We start from the raw sequence: 20,104 nt of genomic DNA, 5'->3' as shown, positions 1-20,104 counted from the left end.
GATTGTAAAGGAATAATAATGCTTTAATTAATCAAATAAGCCTAAAAAATATAAGCGCACACAGACGTACGCTCAGGTAGACAACCACACAAAAATGAACACAAACACCTGCACATTCATGCACACACACACACACATGCACACACATTCATGCACACACAGACATTTTTTATTTAGTGATTACAGCAGTTTATCTTCATATTCAGCCACACCACAATAGAGAGCAGCAGAGAGAAATACATTGAAAGAGCAATGAGATGGAAAAAAGATGATTCTCCGTGATGCATAATTGGACTTTTGAAAAAATGTTTGTGACAATCACCTGACAGTGCTGACTGTGCAGTTCCATCTGTAAACAGTGAAAAAGTTTTCTTTCTTAATTTTCCTCGCACCGCTTCCTGGTAAACTGCAGCTTTGCTCTGAGATGAGTTTGAAGAAGGTTGCTAGGTAACAGCACCTGCATTAGGAAGTGTAGGTTACCAGTAAACTGAGAAGCAGAGGGGAGCTGCAGGACCGTGAGGTGAGTGTTGTTTCCAGAGGCTTCAGTTACTAACCTGAAAGCTAGAAAATCAGCATAAACCTTCTGACAGTATTAGAGCTCAACAGGTAGGTTTCCTCATGCTTGCTTCACCACACCTCTACAAACAGCTCCTATGATTGATATTTTCCGTGGCCCTGTGATGATCGGGGCCACCCGCCTTTGCCCAGCAGTGGCTGGGTAGGCTCCAGCAACTCGTGACCTGAACTGGTAATGAGCAGGTAAAAAAAAAATGGAAGAATGGATAGTTAGCTCTCATCTGTCTCTAGGGAGTTAGAAAGATTAAACCACAAATTCAGACTTTGCATGAAGGACTGGCATCATTTCTTAAAAAGTGTGTTTTCTTGTGGGACGTGTCCTCCTCATTCCCTGATTATTTTACCAAAACGCACATGGTGGCAGCTTCTTAGAGAAGCACAGTTAAAACGGCCAGTTCCAGGTTGGAACTGTTGTCCTTCTGGCATTTTAGTTAGTTAGTTAGTTAGTTAGTTTCTTGTTGTGGATATTATGGGGCATCATGTGTTTCTCTCAGACCTGGCATGCTCTGGACTCCAACAATCGCCACCTGATTATCAGAAAATACAAGCAGATGGAGCTTTGAAGAAGATCTGCAAAAGAAAAAGAGGTAGATTACAACAGACGGTGTAATCCAAGACATGAACAACCCTGGGAGTATTTCTGGCAGGCAACTCGAGCAGCGCGCTTACCTGGTTACTCCTCCCTGCGGGCGGTTCAGTCTAATTAACTCATCTGTTCAGCGTCCTACTGAAGTCCATGTGCGGTCCAATCCTCTTCTTTCATTTCCGTGAGCTCTGCGTTCGTCACCTCACCCTCCTCCCCGGCTTCCACCTGTGAGCTCCGTTAGGGGTAGTTTACTACCCAAAGATTTCTATGGAGATCTTTGTTTTATGTATCTGAACGGAGCCTTATGCCAAATTAAAAGAAATATGGAATAAATCTTCTTTACTGCAAGAGTTGTCTGACTGAAATGCTGTTAATTCAGCAGCAGCATGTCTTCTCCAAATGCTGTCTCAGCATGTAGCATTGAAACTTCAGCTGTTGCTAACACCCTCATGCATTGGTCGCAACATCTGGAGGCTTTAATCAAGCCTCTTTTACTGTTACTCTGGATGTTTTGAGGTTGCAGACTGGAGTCATGGAATAGTATCAATGATGTAACTGAAAACAGTAGACTATTAGAGTGTATGTCTCCTTAACATTCGTGTTGTGTGTTTGTGTTGTGTGTTTGACAGACAGGCGGTGGCAGAGAAAAGCGGAATGGCTTTAGCTAGTGGCCACTGGTTTGAGAAAGAGCAGAGAGGAGACCCTCCAAGTCCCAGGTCAGCTGTGCTTCTCGAACCAGTCCTCTAATCTCAACCCTTAATCATCTGGTATATCAAATCCAGATTAAGCAGTATTAAGATTTTTTCCAAAAATCAACAGAGGTGCTACTAAAAAAATTCAACATTGTGTCATTAAAATCATGCTACCTTTTCAAGATAGTTAAGTGCAAACTATAAAATAATTCAAGCTAAACTTGGTCTATATACATGAAAACTGCTCGTGCATAAACCTGGAAATTATCCATTCTCCTGCTGTACTTGAAGTGAGTCCCTTTGGTTAAAACCAAAATGAAAATCTGATCATTTATTTCATAATGATGCTCTTTGTACATCACCTCATGACCTCCTCACAGAGGCCTTTGTCATTTCTAATCCACAAGACAAAAAGTGTGACTATTCAACCAACACAGTGGATCAATCAATCAATCAATCAATCAATCAATCAATCAATCAATCAATCAATCAATCAATCAATCAATCAATCAATCAATCAATCAATCAATCAATCAATCAATCAATCAATCAATCAATCAATCATCAACCAACCAACCAACCAGTCAGTCAGTCAGTCAGTCAGTCAGTCAGTCAGTCGGTCAATCAATCAATCAATCAATCAATCAATCAATCAATCAATCAATCAATCAATCAATCAATCAATCAATCAATCAATCAATCAATCATCAACCAACCAACCAACCAGTCAGTCAGTCAGTCAGTCGGTCGGTCGGTCGGTCGGTCGGTCGGTCAATCAATCAATCAATCAATCAATCAATCAATCAATCAATCAATCAATCAATCAATCAATCAATCAATCAAACAATCAATCAATTTATTATTTGTGTAGCACTTTAAAAAAGCAAAGGCAACCAAAGTGCTTCACTTAAAATCAAATAAAATCACTAAACAATATGATGATAAACAACAAAATCAATTTTACAATAAAAGCATAAAATTCCCCTCAGCTCCTGCAGATTTTAACGGAACACAGATCTGGATGTTATCAGCGTAGAACGACACATTATATTTCCCAAAAATGGACCCAGTGGCAGCAGGTAAAGCCAGAATAAAAGAGGGGCTAAAACAGAGCCTAGGGGTACACCATGTTTGAGTGGAGCCTCTGAAGAAGAACACTGTCCAACTTGGACAGAAAAACTTGTGTCACATAAATAAGACTTGAAGCTGTCCTTCGCACCGACAGACCGCTCCAGTCAGAATAATAAAACACAGAGGTCCACTTCGTTCTCAGTAGCAGTGAGATCAGAGGTTCAACCAACTCAGTGGTCTAATGGTAGAGTGTCTGCACTGTAAGGTTGTGGGTTCAAAATGCAGATAGGTCACATTAAAACCGCCAAAATCAGACTCCAGTGCCTTCCTGCTTGACCCTCAGCACTCCTGGAACTGGGTGCAGCGGTGACTGCTGTCCATCCTGGAGAGGAGGTAAAAGCAGAGTTTCCCCTTTTTTTGATGGGACAATAACTACTCAGCAGATGTGGTCCATATCCCAGTTTTTGAGCATTCAGATCTGATCACAGTGTTGTGCCTAACAACACCAACCGCTTTCCTCTCCAGAAGCAGAATTTAAGGTCCACAGCTTCCCATGCCACGAGACCTGACAGGTCAGTCTGTGTCATCCCAGAACAAGAGTTGTTAAAGAAATGCAGTCTTTAGCTCATGGGGTTGCCATGGTAACAGTGTGCACTGATTCAGTCCATCAAATCTGTTCCCTGGCAAGATTACTTTATTTGAATCATATTTCTTAATCTGCTATGGAAAAAGTATTTTGCTGGATTGCTAAACAAAAAAAAATTAAGTGAAGGACCAAGCAGGTTTACCTACTCAGCCTGGTTTCAGCTCTTCTGAGACTGCATACACCTCTGGGTTAAAGTCCTCTGGAGTTCAGGTGATGCTTTGAGCAAAAGAAATAAAGAAATCTGCAAAACTTCTCAAGTCAGAAAGGGAAAGAAGTGAGAGACGGCTTCAGGAGTCCTGCTGACCTCAAATCCATTGGAAACAAAACCAACAGTCTGACGCCCCTTTGGGTGCAAATGTAGAGCAGCAGCAATGCGTCATTTTGTGTTTCCTAAGTCCAGACTCATGTTTGTGAGTTTGACTTCAACTTGGGAGCATCATCATGTCATAGAAGGTTTCTCACTAATTGGTTTAATTGCATTGGATTGGGGGGGGTTGCACCACCTGTCCAAAGTCACTGCCCCCCCAGACCAAATGTAAGCGTTTTTTTGTGTGTGACTAATTTCAAAGCTCACCTGTGTTACTTCTTTGGATGTCTGGGGCAGATTTCAGTCAAACTTTGTGAGCTTGTGTTTCTTCACTGTCTGGGTTGTGCAGGCACGGCCACGCGCTCGCTGTGGCAGGAAAGGTGGCCTTTCTTTTTGGGGGAGCCTGCAGCATCAACCAAGAGGTTTTGACAGACCGTTTTTAGCTTTGATGACTCCGTGCCTCTGAGTTTCTGAACATTTCTCTGCCTTTCATCCTTCAGGACACGCCGCTTTACTTCAATGACTTCTACATGCTAACAGGTAGGATCCACAAAGCTCTGAAGTTCAGACTTGAGCAGAAAGTGATATTAACAATGAACATAAAGACCCACTCCAATTAAAAAGAAAAATACTGTTTTTGGTGCTTTTAACATGTTCTTGTGACATTTTTCCCTTGATGGAGGACATGGATAAAGAAATCAAATGTGCATTTCTGAGTATTTCTTTATCCAAATTGCTGTAAATCAGGAGGAGATGATAAAATGCAGTTCAAAAAAGGTTGCATTTGTGATGTAAAAAATATGCTGGGCGGGGCCACAAGCTCCAAGCTCCGCCCCATTCTGGTCATCCACCTACAGATAAATAGATCCATGAACCTCTCTGTTTTCCTCGTCTGAGCGTCCACGCTGTGGAAGATTCGGGTTGAACACATCGAAGGCCGTTATCCCGCTTTGTACCACGGTCACTTACAAAAGAAATAAATATTCCATCAGTTTTTAGTCCTTTATTCTTGAAAACTTGAACTTGGTGTGACTGTGACAGAAGCAACAGACAAACCCAGACAACAGAAACACTACACAAAACTGACTGCCTTGTCTGGCTGTTGTTGCTGCCTGCAGTGAATCCTGACGATGCGACCTGGGAGGAGATTCCACAGGCTGGTGAGGTACCGTCTGCCAGAGAGGGACACACTCTGTGGTCAGTCCCAGACCCCAACCTGACTTAGATCACTGCCCAAAAGAAATATTCTGCTTTTGTGAAACGGTTTTTGTTTTCTGTGTGTCTTGTTGGTTCAGTGTCGCTAAGGGACGGCTGTATCTGTTTGGAGGAGCTTCCTGTCCCGACGCCGCTGAATGTCTGCCGGGGGTCTACAGCTTCGACATAGGTGAGGATGTGACATCATCACAGGCACAAGGCTTTTTTGACCCTGCTCTGGTGTCACAGTGTCCCTCACCTGGGAGTGGTTAGCAGTTGGGGGCGTGGCCCCCAGGACCCTCAGGCACAGCTCTGTTGCTGTTGGAGACAACATCTACACATACGGAGGCGTTTTGAACGGCCATCCAGCGGACGACCTCATGCTCTTCAACACAGGTTAAATAATGAGACACTCGCGAACATTATCTCAGCATTTAGAAGAAGAAAAAACACCTCAGTAAAAGAAAACAAAGACAGAGTTCAGTTTTCTCATCTGTTTCAGTGTCTCTCACCTGGACTCCAGTTAAAACACACGGATCACTGCCTCCTGCTCTGTGAGATTCTAGTTGAAGTAGTTCATGAAAAGGCAGTGAAAGTCTTTTCAGGAACCCGGCAGTAGTTCACAGTCCAGTTAAAATCCCATTCTGGTGTATTTCTGTGTGGTTGCAGGTGGGGTCAGAGCTGTGCCCTGGCTGGTGATCAGGTGTTCATGTTTGGAGGTTGTGGAGTCGCGGGAGACTTCTGTAAAGACCTGTACGTTCTTTCTACAGGTATGGAGACATGTGGATGCTCTCTGTCAGATCAGCTTTGATCCTCTAGGGCAGTGTTTTTCAACCAGTGTGCCGCGGCACACTAGTGTGTCGTGGGAGATGGTCAAGTGCGCCGTGGAGAAATTGCCCTCATTAACTGATCTAAAAACATTTTCCATCTCCAGGAAATGAGCTCTGTGTTCATCCAAACAGGCCCTGATAAAACACTGAGTAGTTAGGAATATAAAAGATCTTAAAATTACTTTTTCTTTGTGTTTATTTATTTTTTTAAAGACATTTTGATAAGAATCACGGTACCGCGATTTAGCTGCAGCTATAACTGTGTAAGGAAAAGTCCCGCCCCTTTAACTGTCTCCGCCAATCATTCTTGAAGGCTTAATCACATAATAATAATAATAATACATTTTATTTAAAAGCGCCTTTCAAAACACCCAAGGTCACTGTACAAAGTTAGAGGTAAAACACAATAAAATCACAAGTTAAAAACAATAAATAAAGTGGATTCATTAATAAAATCAGCTGACAGAAAATGAGAAACTGTGTTCCGGAAATGCAAGCTTGAACAGAAAGGTTTTGAGTCTGGATTTGAAGATCAGAAAGGAGTCAGTGTTACGGAGGTCTGGGGGGAGAGAGTTCCAGAGTTGGGGAGCAGAGCGACTGAAGGCACGGCTCCCCATGGTGACCATACGGGCCGGAGGGACAGAGAGCTGAAGGGAGGAAGAAGATCGAAGAGAGCGAGAGGGAGTGTTAACATGGAGGAGATTAGAGAGATAGGAGGGAGCCAGGCTATGGAGGGCTTTGAAAGTGTAGAGAAGGAGCTTGAACTTAATCCTAAAGGCTACTGGAAGCCAGTGCAACTGCTGGAGAACGGGAGTGATGTGATGGAAGGAGGGGGTTCTGGTGATGATGCGGGCAGCTGAATTCTGGACCAATTGAAGCTTATTTAGAGTTTTGTTGGGAAGACCATAGAGAAGAGCATTACAATAGTCGAGACGAGAAGTGACCAGACTATGAACTAAAATGGAGGCAGAGTGGATGGTGAGGGAGGGGCGGAGACGATTAATATTACGTAAATGATAGTAGGCTGACCGAGTAATGCTATTGATGTGGGATTGAAATGATAATGTACTATCAAGGATGACACCCAGACTCTTTACTTGAGGGGAGGGGAAAACTGGAGAGGAATCGATGGAAATGTTAAAATTAGGAATTTTGGAAAGGGTGGATTTGGAACTTACGAGGAGGTCGATCAATACAGACCGTGAATTTCTGCTTTTTTTTTTTTTGGATGCTGGTGTGCCGCGGGATTTTTGTCAGGGTTAAAGTGTGCCGTGGCTCAAAGAAGGTTGAAAAACACTGCTCTAGGGAACATGGTTCAGACCACGGGACATATTTCTTTTTCCTACCTTGCTTTCTTTCTAATTAAATCATTACACAGCAGCCATGTTTAATCAATGCATCTGGTTAACTGTTCATTGGAAAAGTTGATCACCTTTATAAATTCTGGAGCTTTATCACATTAACAACGTTTATCAGAAATGAAACCACAGAAATCTAAGAGACGGAAAAAAATCATGAACAACTAGGATGTAACAATTTGCAATAAAATATGAGATAAAGATGCAAAATGTAGTATTTTAACATCATCTTAACAGTTTGAACCTTCTTTCATGATTCCATTTGTTTTAGAAAACCTGATGTGGGAAAAACGGGACGTGAAAGGAGAAGCTCCTGCAGCCTGCAGCGGTCAAACCCTAACTGCACATCATGACAAGGTACACATGTGTGCACACAACACACACACACACACACACACACACACACACACACACACACACACACACACACACACACACACACACACATGCATGCACACACACGCACACACACACACACACCCACATGCATGCACACACGTGCACAAACACATGCACACACGCACACACACCCACATGCATGCACACACATGCACAAACACACGCACACACGGCTTGTTTATCAGCAGACCCTCTTCCATCCTGATGCCAGTTGGGGTCATGAACAGCTGTCCAGGCGTTGATTTGGGAAATTTGGTTAAAAACATTTTTAGTTGCATTTTTTCCCTCAGATTTTACATAAATGACTGCATATTTGAACATTTGCGACACAAAAATAGAATTAACGAACAGATTTAGGCTTTTAATCCAGATCTGAAATGTTGCTTTTAGAAAAGTGTGTGTTTGTATGTGTGTGTGTGTGTGTGCGTGTGTGCACGTGTGTGTGTATTCCAAAATAAGTCGACGCTATAAAATGCTGCCATTTGTTTGTCCAACAGAAGAAAAAAACAGAACTTTTGTTTCTGTCTAGTAGAAAATTTTCTTTTTTTTCAGATGGTTCAAAAGTCTATAATATTTTGTGTCGACAGTCATACAAACAGCAAACACTACCGAAGAAAAACAAAACATGTGACCAGTTTTACTCCTTTTAGGACATTTACCTTTTTGGAGGGAAAAGCACAAAGGAGGACGGCACGGTCACATCAACCAATGAAATCCATAAACTCAGTATTGGTGAGGGAAGAACAGCTGATTCTCAGAGGAGCAACAGAAGAGCTTAAAGGGGTTTCTGGTTCTGTCCTCAGCAAAGATGAAGTGGAAGGTTCCTCTGTACTTCGGGATTCCTCCGGCCCGTCGACACGGACACTCTGCCTTCATCCTCCACAGCCATGTCAGAGGACGGCTCCAGGTTTCGCTCAGACAGCTCGGCCCGACAGAGTGGGCCTCTGATGATGTCTGTCTCTGTTTCACAGCTGTATGTGTTTGGGGGGAAAAACGAAGAGCAGGATTTTAATGATCTAAAGGTGATGAAGTTGATCAACCCCTCTGAAAGACAACCAGGTACTGTGCAGCTCAGCAGGAAGAGTAGAGAAAGTTCTGGACAAAACAGGACACACTTCATGCTGCCAAGGACTCAAAAAGACACATTTTGCTTTTTAACATTCACTGTGGCACAGAGGCTCTTAGAGTTTGACAGCTTTGTTATAAACCCTGTGAACATCAGGATTGAGCCAAATGAGCGGTGGAACCAAAACAAACATGGGGATAGACCTTCAAGGACAAATATGGGATCATGAATGGCAGTTTAAACTCTTGGGCTGTTCCGTGCAGAAGGGTGGGTCTTCAAACCAGTGGGGGTCAGACATGCGTAGGAACAGGGCCGACCGAGGAAGACTGCTGATGACGTCTCAGCAGGAAGTGATGAAGAAGCAGGTGTTTAAGCCGGCAGCAGAACAGGTGTGAGTAATCCAGCGGATTACTAGGCCACAGAGGGGAGTAGCAGAAACCGGACATCGTGACCGGACTCCTTTAGGTCATTTCTGTGTAAACATTAAACTCCTTTATATTTTTCAATGATGTGACAAAGGAAATGTGTTCTTTGCATTTAATCTATCCTGGAATGGACCAAATTTAGCTCACAAGTGGAAGGAGAAATGATGTTTACCCCTGTGGAAGGACTTGCTCAGGGGGGTATTCCAGGAAGCAGGTTATGCTAGTTACCATAGTAAGTTTGAGGCTAAGGAAGTTGATAACCTCAGCTTTCAGTTCCAGAAATGAAGGTATGTTTCAGGGTATGTCAAGTTGCCATAGCAACTCATGCTCTGAACATAACCTGGTCTGGAGCAGGTTTAGTTGAAGGTTAGTTTGTTTTCAGAGAGGTGAAGCAGCATGGCGTGTCCATTTGAAGATGATTTAGTGGATGAAGAAGCTCAGATAATACTTTTTCCACCGTGAGAGGGTGATAAGACCACATATGGATGTTGGAAAAGTCAACTTTATACTTTGATCTAACTTAATTATTTGCTTCAGTTAAGATCATTAAAAAATCAATTTTTTGTTAAGTCAGTTTAAAAATAACACATAGTTTTCAGACATTTATTTTACTTTCATTCAAATTAATTCAATTAAGTAGGTGTAACTTTGGTGCTGCTGTTAGATCGGCACCGCAAGGGATTGTGGGATACCATTCCCTTTGCCTGTCTGGATTTGGGTTTAAGTGTGGGTTTTTCACCAAATGTGTTTAGTTGTTTAGCTGTTTTAGTGTGTTTTGACGATTCATTTTGTCCTACTATCATTAAGTCTCTGCACCATGAGTGAGAGGGAGGAAGAGGATGATGAGTTTATATAGCACCCATACAGCCAAATGAGACAAACACAATGTGGAAAATTCTTAAATGGATGTACTCTTTAGACATGTATGTTTTTTTTCTTTTTATTGTTATAAAAATGAGTTTATCTGCCGGCTCAAACGTAGACATTTGAGATTTCAAGAATTAAAATTCATTAAGATGGAAAAAATAATAATTGAATTGGAGTAAATGACATTTAGTTAAATAAATATGTAAATTTGAGTTGAATAAACACTAATTAAGTTTTATAGACGTAAGAAATTAGGTTGAATAAATTTAACTCAATTATTTGTTACCAATAGAAGTAATTCATTTAAGGCGGCAAAATTGGATAAGTTATATATATATATATATATATATATATATATATATATATATATATATATATATATATATATATATATGTTTCACAAGGAAAATGGAAATAAGATCAGAAACTTGTGCCTTTACTTTGTCTGTTCTTCTACTACAAGTAGAAACTCTTTCTTTTGCTGATGATGCAGCCATATTACTTTTTTGATGGTCGTATAATCTTCATAGCCATCATTAAAATCTCAGACTCCGTCTCACTGAAGTATAGCGCTCACTTTTTTTCTCCACGCGTTTTCATGGTGACTCCGGAAATCGGCGATCCATTGAGAATGTCTTTATGTACCTGCTGTGCACGTGCATTAACCCAGGGTTACCAAGTGGAGCGTAATTACGCTAACTCATTTCCAGTCTTTTGGAACCGACATACCCAGAGTAAGCAAGTTCAGGCGGATTTCAGCCAGAGTTCAGGGTTAAAGTCAGGGGAGTTTAAACATGCTTCCTGGAATACCCCCCAGATCCACTTGTTGGCACCATCACATACACACACATGTGGCTTGAACAAATATTTCTTAACCAGTATACTTTTAGTATATAATGACAATGAAGTGCCTTCGTTGGTCTTATGACGTCACCAGAAGTAAACAGTCAGAGTCGTTTTGGTTAGCAGAGGTTTTGGTTATAATTAGGTTCCAGCTTAATAATAATAATGGATTAGATTTATCTGCTTTTCCAGATGCTCAAACTTCTTCCAATGTGTCCATCATTCAGTCATTCATTCATTCATACTTGGTGATGGTAACTGCTGATGCAGCCTCAACTGCCCTGGGGCAGACAGACAGAGGCGTGGCTCCCGGTATGCGCCTACAGCCCCTCTGACCATCACCAGGGGCCTCATTTATAAAGGTTGCGTACGCACAAAAGAAGGCGTACGCCACTCTCTACGCAATAGTTGAGATTTATAAAAAGCAAACTTGACGGGAAAATGTGCGGTCCTCCACGCAAGCTCTGACCCAGGCGTACGCACAAAAACGGGTGAAATGAGAAACGGCGACGCCGTCGGCAGATGGAAGAAACACGTGAAAGTGAAAATGACAATACTGCCTCTCAGAAATAACATGAAGACTTCACAAAGCAAGTCTTACACTTAACAGCTACACCAACACCCGTTTGATCGATCAGCAGTCAAACAAACAAAACAATCAAACGAAAATTACAACAGAAATTCAAATGAACACTTATTTGGAAAAAGAAAAGTGAAATATGTTCTGCAATATTGGCATGTTGTGCAATTCATCCTCATAAATAATATAGTTAACAGAACGAAATAATGTACAAAACTGATATTCTCGTCAATGTGTCCGTCTGGCGGAGCAAATATAGGTGCGGGCGTGCGGACGGACGGACGGACGGACGGACGGACGGACGGACGGACGTACTAATTATCCACTGGGGAAAGTTGTTTTCATATTAAAACATTTCTTCATAAGCTATGGAATTATTCATGCATATGCCTTTAGTTTGTTTTATTTTTGATAAAACAATGTATGGCGTATGTCTCAACCATTCAGAAAGCAACAAGAAATTACATTTGCTGATCAATTTCCCATTTCCACGTGGATTATTACCGACATCTGTAGCTTGTCAGATGTAATTAAATGGAGGGAAATAAAATGCCCCATCACAATGCGTAATGACGCACAATGGCTGATCTTACGCTCTTAGAAGATGTGGCAAATGGAAGAATTCGGAGTGAACGCATCTTTAGACAGCAAGAAGACGTGCTGGCAAATGAAGACGAGTGGGTTATGAGCCGGTTCTGACTTCCTCCAGCCGTCCTGTTGGACCTCTGCGGGCTTTTGGGCCCGGCGTTACAGAGGAGCACTCGGAGGAACCACGCGTGTCACCCGGTGCATCTGGCGCTCCGGTCCCCCCGGCGCATGCATCTGGCGCTCCAGTGTCCCCCCCCCCGCCACCCCCGATGGAGCGCTGTAGCCTCACAACCTCGAATGGTTGTGAGGCTACAGCATTTACGGCGTCTGCCACCGTTTGCCACTCAAGTGCCTTTATGGCATTAGTAATGCCCACACTGTGCCCTCCAAACAACACTTTTCTCCTCTTTTCCACCTCGCCAACGATAACTTCTACTTCACATTGAGTGAAGTTACGTTTTTTTGATTTCCTCTCTGTGTTTGCCATGGTTCCGCAATCAATGAATATTCATTTGTGGGCATTTCACGGACTATTTATGGGCAACTATGGGCGTGTCATGAAGCCGCAAAAAGCTGCGCTGCATTTAGAATCGGTTGTGATTTATTAAGGGAAAGATGCGTAGGATGTGCGTGCGCACGGTTTTATAAATCCGAATATTTCTTTGCGTACGCACGTCCTATGTTTCATCCGTACGCCATTTCTGACGCAAATCCTACGCAAAGCTTTATAAATGAGGCCCCAGGACATTCATAAGCATTCATTCACACACCGGTGGGGCAATGCTGGAGGGTGGGGTGGACTTGCCCAGGGACACAACGACGGTTGACTGGGGGGAGTGGGGATCAAACCGCTGACCCTTTGATCATTGGACGACCTGCTCAACCGCCTGAGCCACTGCCGCCTTATATACGTACCACAGCAGGAGCTAAGGTAAAGGTTAAAGGTCAAAGTTTGGTCCTAGAATCTTTTAATTGAACAGGTCAGAGCACCAGGATGTAAAGGCTGTGTCACACAACCACTACGTACATTTTGCGCATTTTCCACGCATGAAATGTTGGTCTTTTGTGATCCATGCGTGATCTACGTCATTCATACGTGTTTCATGCGGTCGTCATTCATCGATGTCTGCAGATGTCCATCAAGGGTTTTGGTAGAAGGGTCAGTCTTGAGCTGTTCTAAATGTTTGGCTGGTTGTGATTTATGCAGTTTACGCGTAATTTACATCATTTATATGCAATCATCACGCAAATCTTACACAATTGTGTGTGATTTTTCTGAGACGAATACGCACCACCGTTCCATGTATGTCAAACGGATTTTTCACGCATGAACCACCGGTGTATAACTTTTATATCACGTATACGGCGCTCATATCATGTTGTGTGGTTTGTTTGTACTTCTTCCGTGGTTTTAACCTGGTTTATTCGTGATAAATCTGGGAAAATTTCACGTAAAGACCACAACTTTTCTCACTTTTTCCACATATATGCACATATGACCAGTTTTCACCATGCAATACGCGCAAACTGTACACAGCAGCTTTGTGATATCGTCTTAAACCAGTTAAAAAGAAAGATTTGACAGCATATGTGGGCAGCTGTACTCTCTCACTCGCCCCCCCTGTTCTTCTGTCGATTTAGTGAATTAAGCAGCTGGAGACGTTCATGCTGGCCCTGCAGTGAGTTCTTCTTGCTCAGATCTCAGCCTGGCAGTAGAGACACTGTACTGTCCAATTGTGATTGTGAAGAATATCTGCTGTTGAAACTGTATTTTCCTGTAGCTTTACACTCACACACAGCAAACCAGAAAATGTTCAAATGTTTCTTTCAGCCATAAGTGCTTCAGCAAAAAAAACCCCAGATGGTGTTTTGTTTTACACTACTGGTATATGATGCTCTAGAAAAACCTGCAGCACTTTTAATTTGTGGAGGAAGTGGATAACTCTTGTGAAAATGATTGACGGATTCATGAAACAACCACAGAGGTTTGGGAACAGCAGTTGTGTGAGATGTTGGTTTTCTCTCCAGTGATGAAGGAGATTCTGTCGGAGTTTGGTCTCCAGGGCATCAGTTACAGGTCAGCAGCTTCTGAGCACACGTGTTTGTTTCATTCTGAGTCTGTCTGCCGCTCGTTGGCTCGCTCGGTTTCAGTCTCATCTCTCAGTTTTCAAACTCTGGTTTCATTTTGTCAGCTTCACTCCCACTAAAGTTCCTAACGTCCGCTATGAGCTTGGTGGGGCAGTGAGTCCAGCCGTGCAGTCCAGGAGCCCTGCAGTCAGTGCACAGGTAGCACTCATGCTAATCAACTCTGTATGGTTTCTAACTAGCTCTTCAGCTTCAAGCTGCTGAAATGTTATCTCTGTTGAAGAGAGATCAAAACGGGTGTTGCCAGCAAACACAGGTGCATTTTTCTTACTGCAGGTGAGTCTCCACAGAGACTTCAGTGCAGCTCGAGATCAGGCTGGGAAGATGATTCAGACGGCCTTCGCCCTGTTAGACCAGGAGTTCCAGAAACTAGAAAGGTCAGTCTTCCCGTCACAGTTGCCTCTTTATTTCGTCCAATTTGACCTCATCAAAGGACCAATTAGAAAAGTCACAATGAGAACTTTAATTTGATTTCCAGTTATGTTTCACAGCTGAATGAATATGTTTTCCTAGAGAGAGATCGGAGCTGTCCACAGCTGCTGCTGCTCTGAGAGACGAGAAGAAAGCTCACGACGTTCGCAGGCAACAACATCAGCAGGTCAACAGTCACATGACTGTCCATACAACCATCCAACATCTAGCCATCCATCCAGCCACCCAACCAACCATCCAACATCCATCCATCCAACCATCCAACCAACCGTCCAACATCTAGCCATCCATCCATCCAACCATCCATCCAACCAACCATCCAACATCCATCCATCCATCCAACTATCCTTCCATCCAACCAACCACTCATGCATCCAACCATCCAACCAACCATCCAACATCCATCCATCCAACCATCCTTCCATCCAACCATCCATCCATCCAACTATCCATCCATCCATCCATCCAACATTTAGCCATCCATCCATCCAACTATCCTTCCATCCAACCAACCACTCATGCATCCAACCATCCAACCAACCATCCAACATCCATCCATCCAACCATCCTTCCATCCATCCATCCATCCAACTATCCATCCATCCATCCAACCATCCAACATCTAGCCATCCATCCATCCAGCCATCCGTCCAAACAACCATCCAACATCCATCCAACCATCCATCCACTCATGCATCCAACCATCCATCCAACATCTAGCCATCCATCCATCCAACCATCCAACCAACAATCCAACATCTAGCCATCCATCCATCCAACCAACCGTCCAACATCTAGCCATACATCCATCCATCCATCCATCCATCCACCCAACCATCCAACATCTAGCCATCCATCCATCCAACCATCCATCCAACCAACCATCCAACATCCATCCATCCATCCAACTATCCTTCCATCCAACCAACCACTCATGCATCCAACCATCCAACCAACCATCCAACATCCATCCATCCAACCATCCTTCCATCCAACCATCCATCCATCCAACTATCCATCCATCCATCCATCCAACATTTAGCCATCCATCCATCCAACTATCCTTCCATCCAACCAACCACTCATGCATCCAACCATCCAACCAACCATCCAACATCCAACCATCCTTCCATCCAACCATCCATCCATCCAACTATCCATCCATCCACCCAACCCTCAACATCTAGCCATCCATCCATCCAACCATCCGTCCAAACAACCATCCAACATCCATCCAACCATCCATCCACTCATGCATCCAACCATCCATCCAACATCTAGCCATCCATCCATCCAACCATCCAACCAACAATCCAACATCTAGCCATCCATCCATCCAACCAACCATCCAACATCCATCCATCCATCCACTCATGCATCCAACCATCCATCCAACATCTAGCCATCCATCCATCCAACCATCCAACCAACAATCCAACATCTAGCCATCCATCCAACCATCCAACCAACCATCCAACATCTAGCCATCCATCCATCCATCCAACCATCCAACCAACCATCCAACATCCATCCATCCATCCATCCATCCATCCAACTATCCTTCCATCCAACCAACCACTCATGCATCCAACCATCCAACCAACCAACCATCCAACATCAATCCAACCATCCATCCATCCAACCATCCATCCATCCAACCATCCATCCATCCATCCATCCATCCATCCATCCATCCAACCATCCAACCAACCATCCAACATCTAGCCATCCATCCATCCATCCAACCATCCAACATCTAGCCGTCCATCCATCCAACCATCCATCCAACCAACCATCCAACATCCATCCATCCATCCATCCACTCATGCATCCAATCATCCAACCAACCATCCAACATCTAGCCATCCATCCATCCAACCAACCATCCAACATCTAGCCATCCATCCATCCAACCATCCATCCAACCAACCATCCAACATCCATCCATCCATCCACTCATGCATCCAATCATCCAACCAACCATCCAACATCCAGCCGTCCATCCATCCACTCATGCATCCGACCCATCCAACCAACCATCCAACATCCATACATCCAACCATCCTTCCATCCAACCATCCATCCATCCATCCATCCAACCAACCATTCATGCATCCAACCATCCAACATCCATCCATCCAACCATCCTTCCATCCAACCATCCATCCATCCAACCATCCATCCATCCATCCATCCATCCATCCAACCATCCATCCATCCATCCAACCATTCAACATCCATCCATCCATCCATCCAACATCTAGCCTTCCATCCAACCAACCACTCATGCATCCAACCATCCAACCAACCATCCAACATCCATCCAACCATCCATCCAGACAACCATCCATCCATCCATCCATCCATCTAACCAATATATAGCTCATATATAAACATACCAGATATCTTTTTAAGACGTTAGACTCTGTCAGGTTCAATATTTGTGTGTTTGTTTTGGCATCAGGAGCTGCAGGAGATGGTGGAAAGGCATCGATCCCAAAATGAAGCATGGCTTCGAGCAAGAGCTGAAGAAAATGACAGAGAGAGGAGGGAGCTCTGCAGACTCAGGGTAAGTGTAAGCAAACAAAAGACACTAAAAATATAAAAAACACCAACAAGTTTCTAGCACTAACAGTAATATCTGTGTTCACACAATAACCTAAGAAAGCCAACGGGCACAGTTATATAATCGACTGCATCAGTCATGTCTCTGATCCGATTTTCTAGTCAGAATTTGTGTTCACTGTTCTGCAATGGTCTGCTGGGAAAAAAAAAAGCAGGTTTGGTTGCAGTGACATTGTTGTTGCTGAGGCTCACATTATTAGACTGCTAACCTGAGGCTTTTATATGCATGTTTTACTGCTTCCATGTATGTATTTTTGCATTTATAGAGTGTACTTGGTGACTGGAAGCTAAGCAACATGAAAATGTGGAGGCCATCTGCACAGTGGTGTTAATACCTTCCATTTATGTATGAGAATTAGGGATGAAACGAATAATCAATACATCAATTTGTATTCCATTGATCCAACCAGATCGATGTGCCTGAGGAGAGTTGTTAATCAAACCGACCTAAACCATTGTGTGTATTTTTGGATTTATAGAGTTTTTCTTGCTGGCTGGAAGCAAAGCAAAATGAAAATCATTTCAAAATGACATAAATGGATAAAACCATTTGGACTGAGTCGTGGCAGGCGACGTATTTTTTATGTCACATATATGATCTTTTTCAGACAGCATTTTCTCGTCTGCTCCTTATTCACAACACTGCATAAAGAAAAACCCAGAAACGCAGTTTTAATCTTAATATTCTTTAGAAATGTCCTCCATCATCAGAAAAATGCTACAAAAACACGTCAAAGCATCCAAAACACCATTTACATTGGAGTGGGCCTCTAAAATAAAATGTGATTAAGCAGCATCAGAAAATGAGGTTAAGAATTGGCTCTTTTGTGGCTATTTGGGTAAAACTTGAAAATGTTTTATGGATTTGAGGAAAAATGTGGGAGCGGACCAGCGGCGTGTACAGCCTGTGCTGCTCAGGATGCAGAGCGTCCATAATCAAAGGGAGCTGATGGGTCTGTGTTTTCCTCAGGAGGAGGTGCAGCAGGAGCAGGAGAGGCTGAGGGAGGAGAACATCAACATCCAGAAGCGCAGCGAACACCTTCTGTCCATCATGCAGCAGTTCAGAGGAATGTGAATGATCTGATTACAAACCGATCAACCGAAGAGTTCACTGTTCAAAGGATTTCTGGGTTTTCCCTGTTTTCAAAATTGAAGTTAGACATTTTGTCAGCTCTGTTTCTTTTTTTTATTTTTAAAATGCATTTTCATTCTTGTGTGGCGAAGCTTTCAAGCTGCTTTAGTGATCCGACTTTTAAAGCCACAGACTCTTATTTGGTGACAGCATTGATGTTCCCTGAATCATTCAGGAGCTTCTCTGAAAAAGACGTCTCTGAACCGCAGCATCCGTTGCCCCCGACGACCCCAAACCCCCAGTCATCAAGGACAAACATGACTTCAAAATGGTGATGAAGAAAATTCCCTTTATTTCCATGGGTGGGTGCATTTCAACACTTTTTGGATTTAAATGTAGCTAAAGGTTTACACGTGTCAGATTTATTGTACCTTTAGTTCAGTTTTTAGCACAAACACCAACAGCGGTAGAATGTCGCTGAAGGCTAAACAAAACTGGAAAAATAATTTTGTTAATGAGAAAACCAGAATCCTTTATGGTTGGAGCTGACTTAAAAGAGTGAAATAAACATACAAAATCATCACTGCAGGCTAAACCTTTTTTACTGGTGTGAATATTTCTAAAACCTCTGATTGCTTATTTGATCATTGACTAATAAAACAATCTGAACTTGATTTAAATGTTTAGCTGCAGTTGAAATAGTGAGTTGATTGGATATCTACATGTTATTTGACAAATCAGAATATGGTTTATAAGTTTGGAAGGTGGATGTCACGGTGAGGTGGCTCGAGAGCCGGTAGGACCCAGAATGCAGAGGCGGAGGCACACGGTTCAAGGGCAAGGGGTTTAATTACAAACAAAGGGCGCTGCCGAGCAGGATGACAAAACCAAAAAACAAAAACTCACTGTGACGTGGCATGAGACAAGGAACAAGGAACAAGGAACGAGGAACATGGCATGACATGACATGAACACCGGAACAGGAATAATGGACCAACCCAGGAGGAAGGCAGAGACAAGACTTATATACAGACAAGACACAGGTGGACACGATCAGGGCTGATGGGGACCAAAGGAAGTAAAACTCAAGAAAACAGACAAGACAGGAGACTTTCAAAATAAAACAGGAAACAGAAACAAGACAGAACAAGGACCAAAAACAAGACAACAAGTTCAAATCATGACAGTGGATTTTGTTTGTTTGTTTGTTTATTGTTTATTTTGAATTTGTTGTGATTTTTTTTTTTTTTGCCTTAGGTTTTTGCTTCCTGTTTTGTTACTGTGGTGATTGGGGTTCTGTATGCCTTAGTTCAGCTTTCAGTTTTATTTTGAAGGTTTCTTCCTGCATGTCATAGGTTCCCTGGTCCCAATCCCCCCTGATTGTTTTCACCTGTGTGTCGTCAGTCAGTCAGTATACATGCCTTCATCTGGTGCTGGGGGGTATTCCAGAAAGCAGGTTATGCTAGCTCCCACGGTAAGTTTGAGGCTAAGGAAGTGGATAACCTCAGTTTTCGGTTCCAGAAATGGAGGTATGTTTCAGGGTATGTCAAGTTGCCATAGCAACTCATGCTCTGAACATAACCTGGTCTGGAGCAGGTTTAGTTGAAGGTTAGTTTGTCTATGAAGACTCTCATTCATCCAGGTTGGTTCTATTGTAGTAGGTTTAGGGGATGTCATCTGGACTTGGTTTTAAAGTTAGAAGACGTTTCACCTCTTACCCAAGAGGCTTTGTCAATTCTGAATAAGCTGGACGAAGAGCTGGTACATATGCGCTCATGGGAGAGGAGTCAGACCTGAAACTG

General features: G+C 43.0%; 1 protein-coding gene across 1 annotated transcript; it reads left to right on the top strand.

Moving 5' to 3' along the window:
• The first annotated feature begins 394 nt into the window (after window positions 1-394).
• Window positions 395-18,885, top strand: LOC105358653 (kelch domain-containing protein 1). The gene is made up of 19 exons (XM_078955577.1): window positions 395-520; window positions 1,792-1,878; window positions 4,228-4,300; window positions 4,379-4,418; window positions 4,997-5,075; window positions 5,174-5,262; window positions 5,322-5,468; window positions 5,575-5,626; window positions 5,742-5,842; window positions 7,532-7,617; window positions 8,310-8,391; window positions 8,463-8,548; window positions 8,631-8,718; window positions 14,057-14,105; window positions 14,221-14,314; window positions 14,450-14,550; window positions 14,687-14,771; window positions 17,070-17,174; window positions 18,201-18,885. Exons 2-19 carry the CDS (start codon window positions 1,817-1,819, stop codon window positions 18,303-18,305), a joined length of 1,524 nt encoding a protein of 507 aa, XP_078811703.1. The 5' UTR covers window positions 395-520; window positions 1,792-1,816; the 3' UTR covers window positions 18,306-18,885.
• The last annotated feature ends 1,219 nt before the right edge of the window (window positions 18,886-20,104 follow it).

This window comes from Oryzias latipes, chromosome 12 (genome assembly GCF_053564925.1).
Source record: "Oryzias latipes strain Hd-rR chromosome 12, Olatipes_Hd-rR_3.1".
NCBI classification, from domain to species: Eukaryota; Metazoa; Chordata; class Actinopteri; order Beloniformes; family Adrianichthyidae; genus Oryzias; species Oryzias latipes.
Note: the sequence above shows the minus strand (reverse complement) of the source record. Positions and strands in the feature narration are given on the sequence as shown.

Excerpts from the sequence above, each read along its gene's own strand:
- LOC105358653 (XM_078955577.1), top strand. The coding sequence starts at position 1,817 with ATGGCTTTAGCTAGTGGCCACTGGTTTGAGAAAGAGCAGAGAGGAGAC. Across the intron at positions 14,106-14,220 it reads CTCCAGGGCATCAGTTACAG|CTTCACTCCCACTAAAGTTC; the intron begins GTCAGCAGCTTC and ends TCATTTTGTCAG. Across the intron at positions 17,175-18,200 it reads GGGAGCTCTGCAGACTCAGG|GAGGAGGTGCAGCAGGAGCA; the intron begins GTAAGTGTAAGC and ends TGTTTTCCTCAG.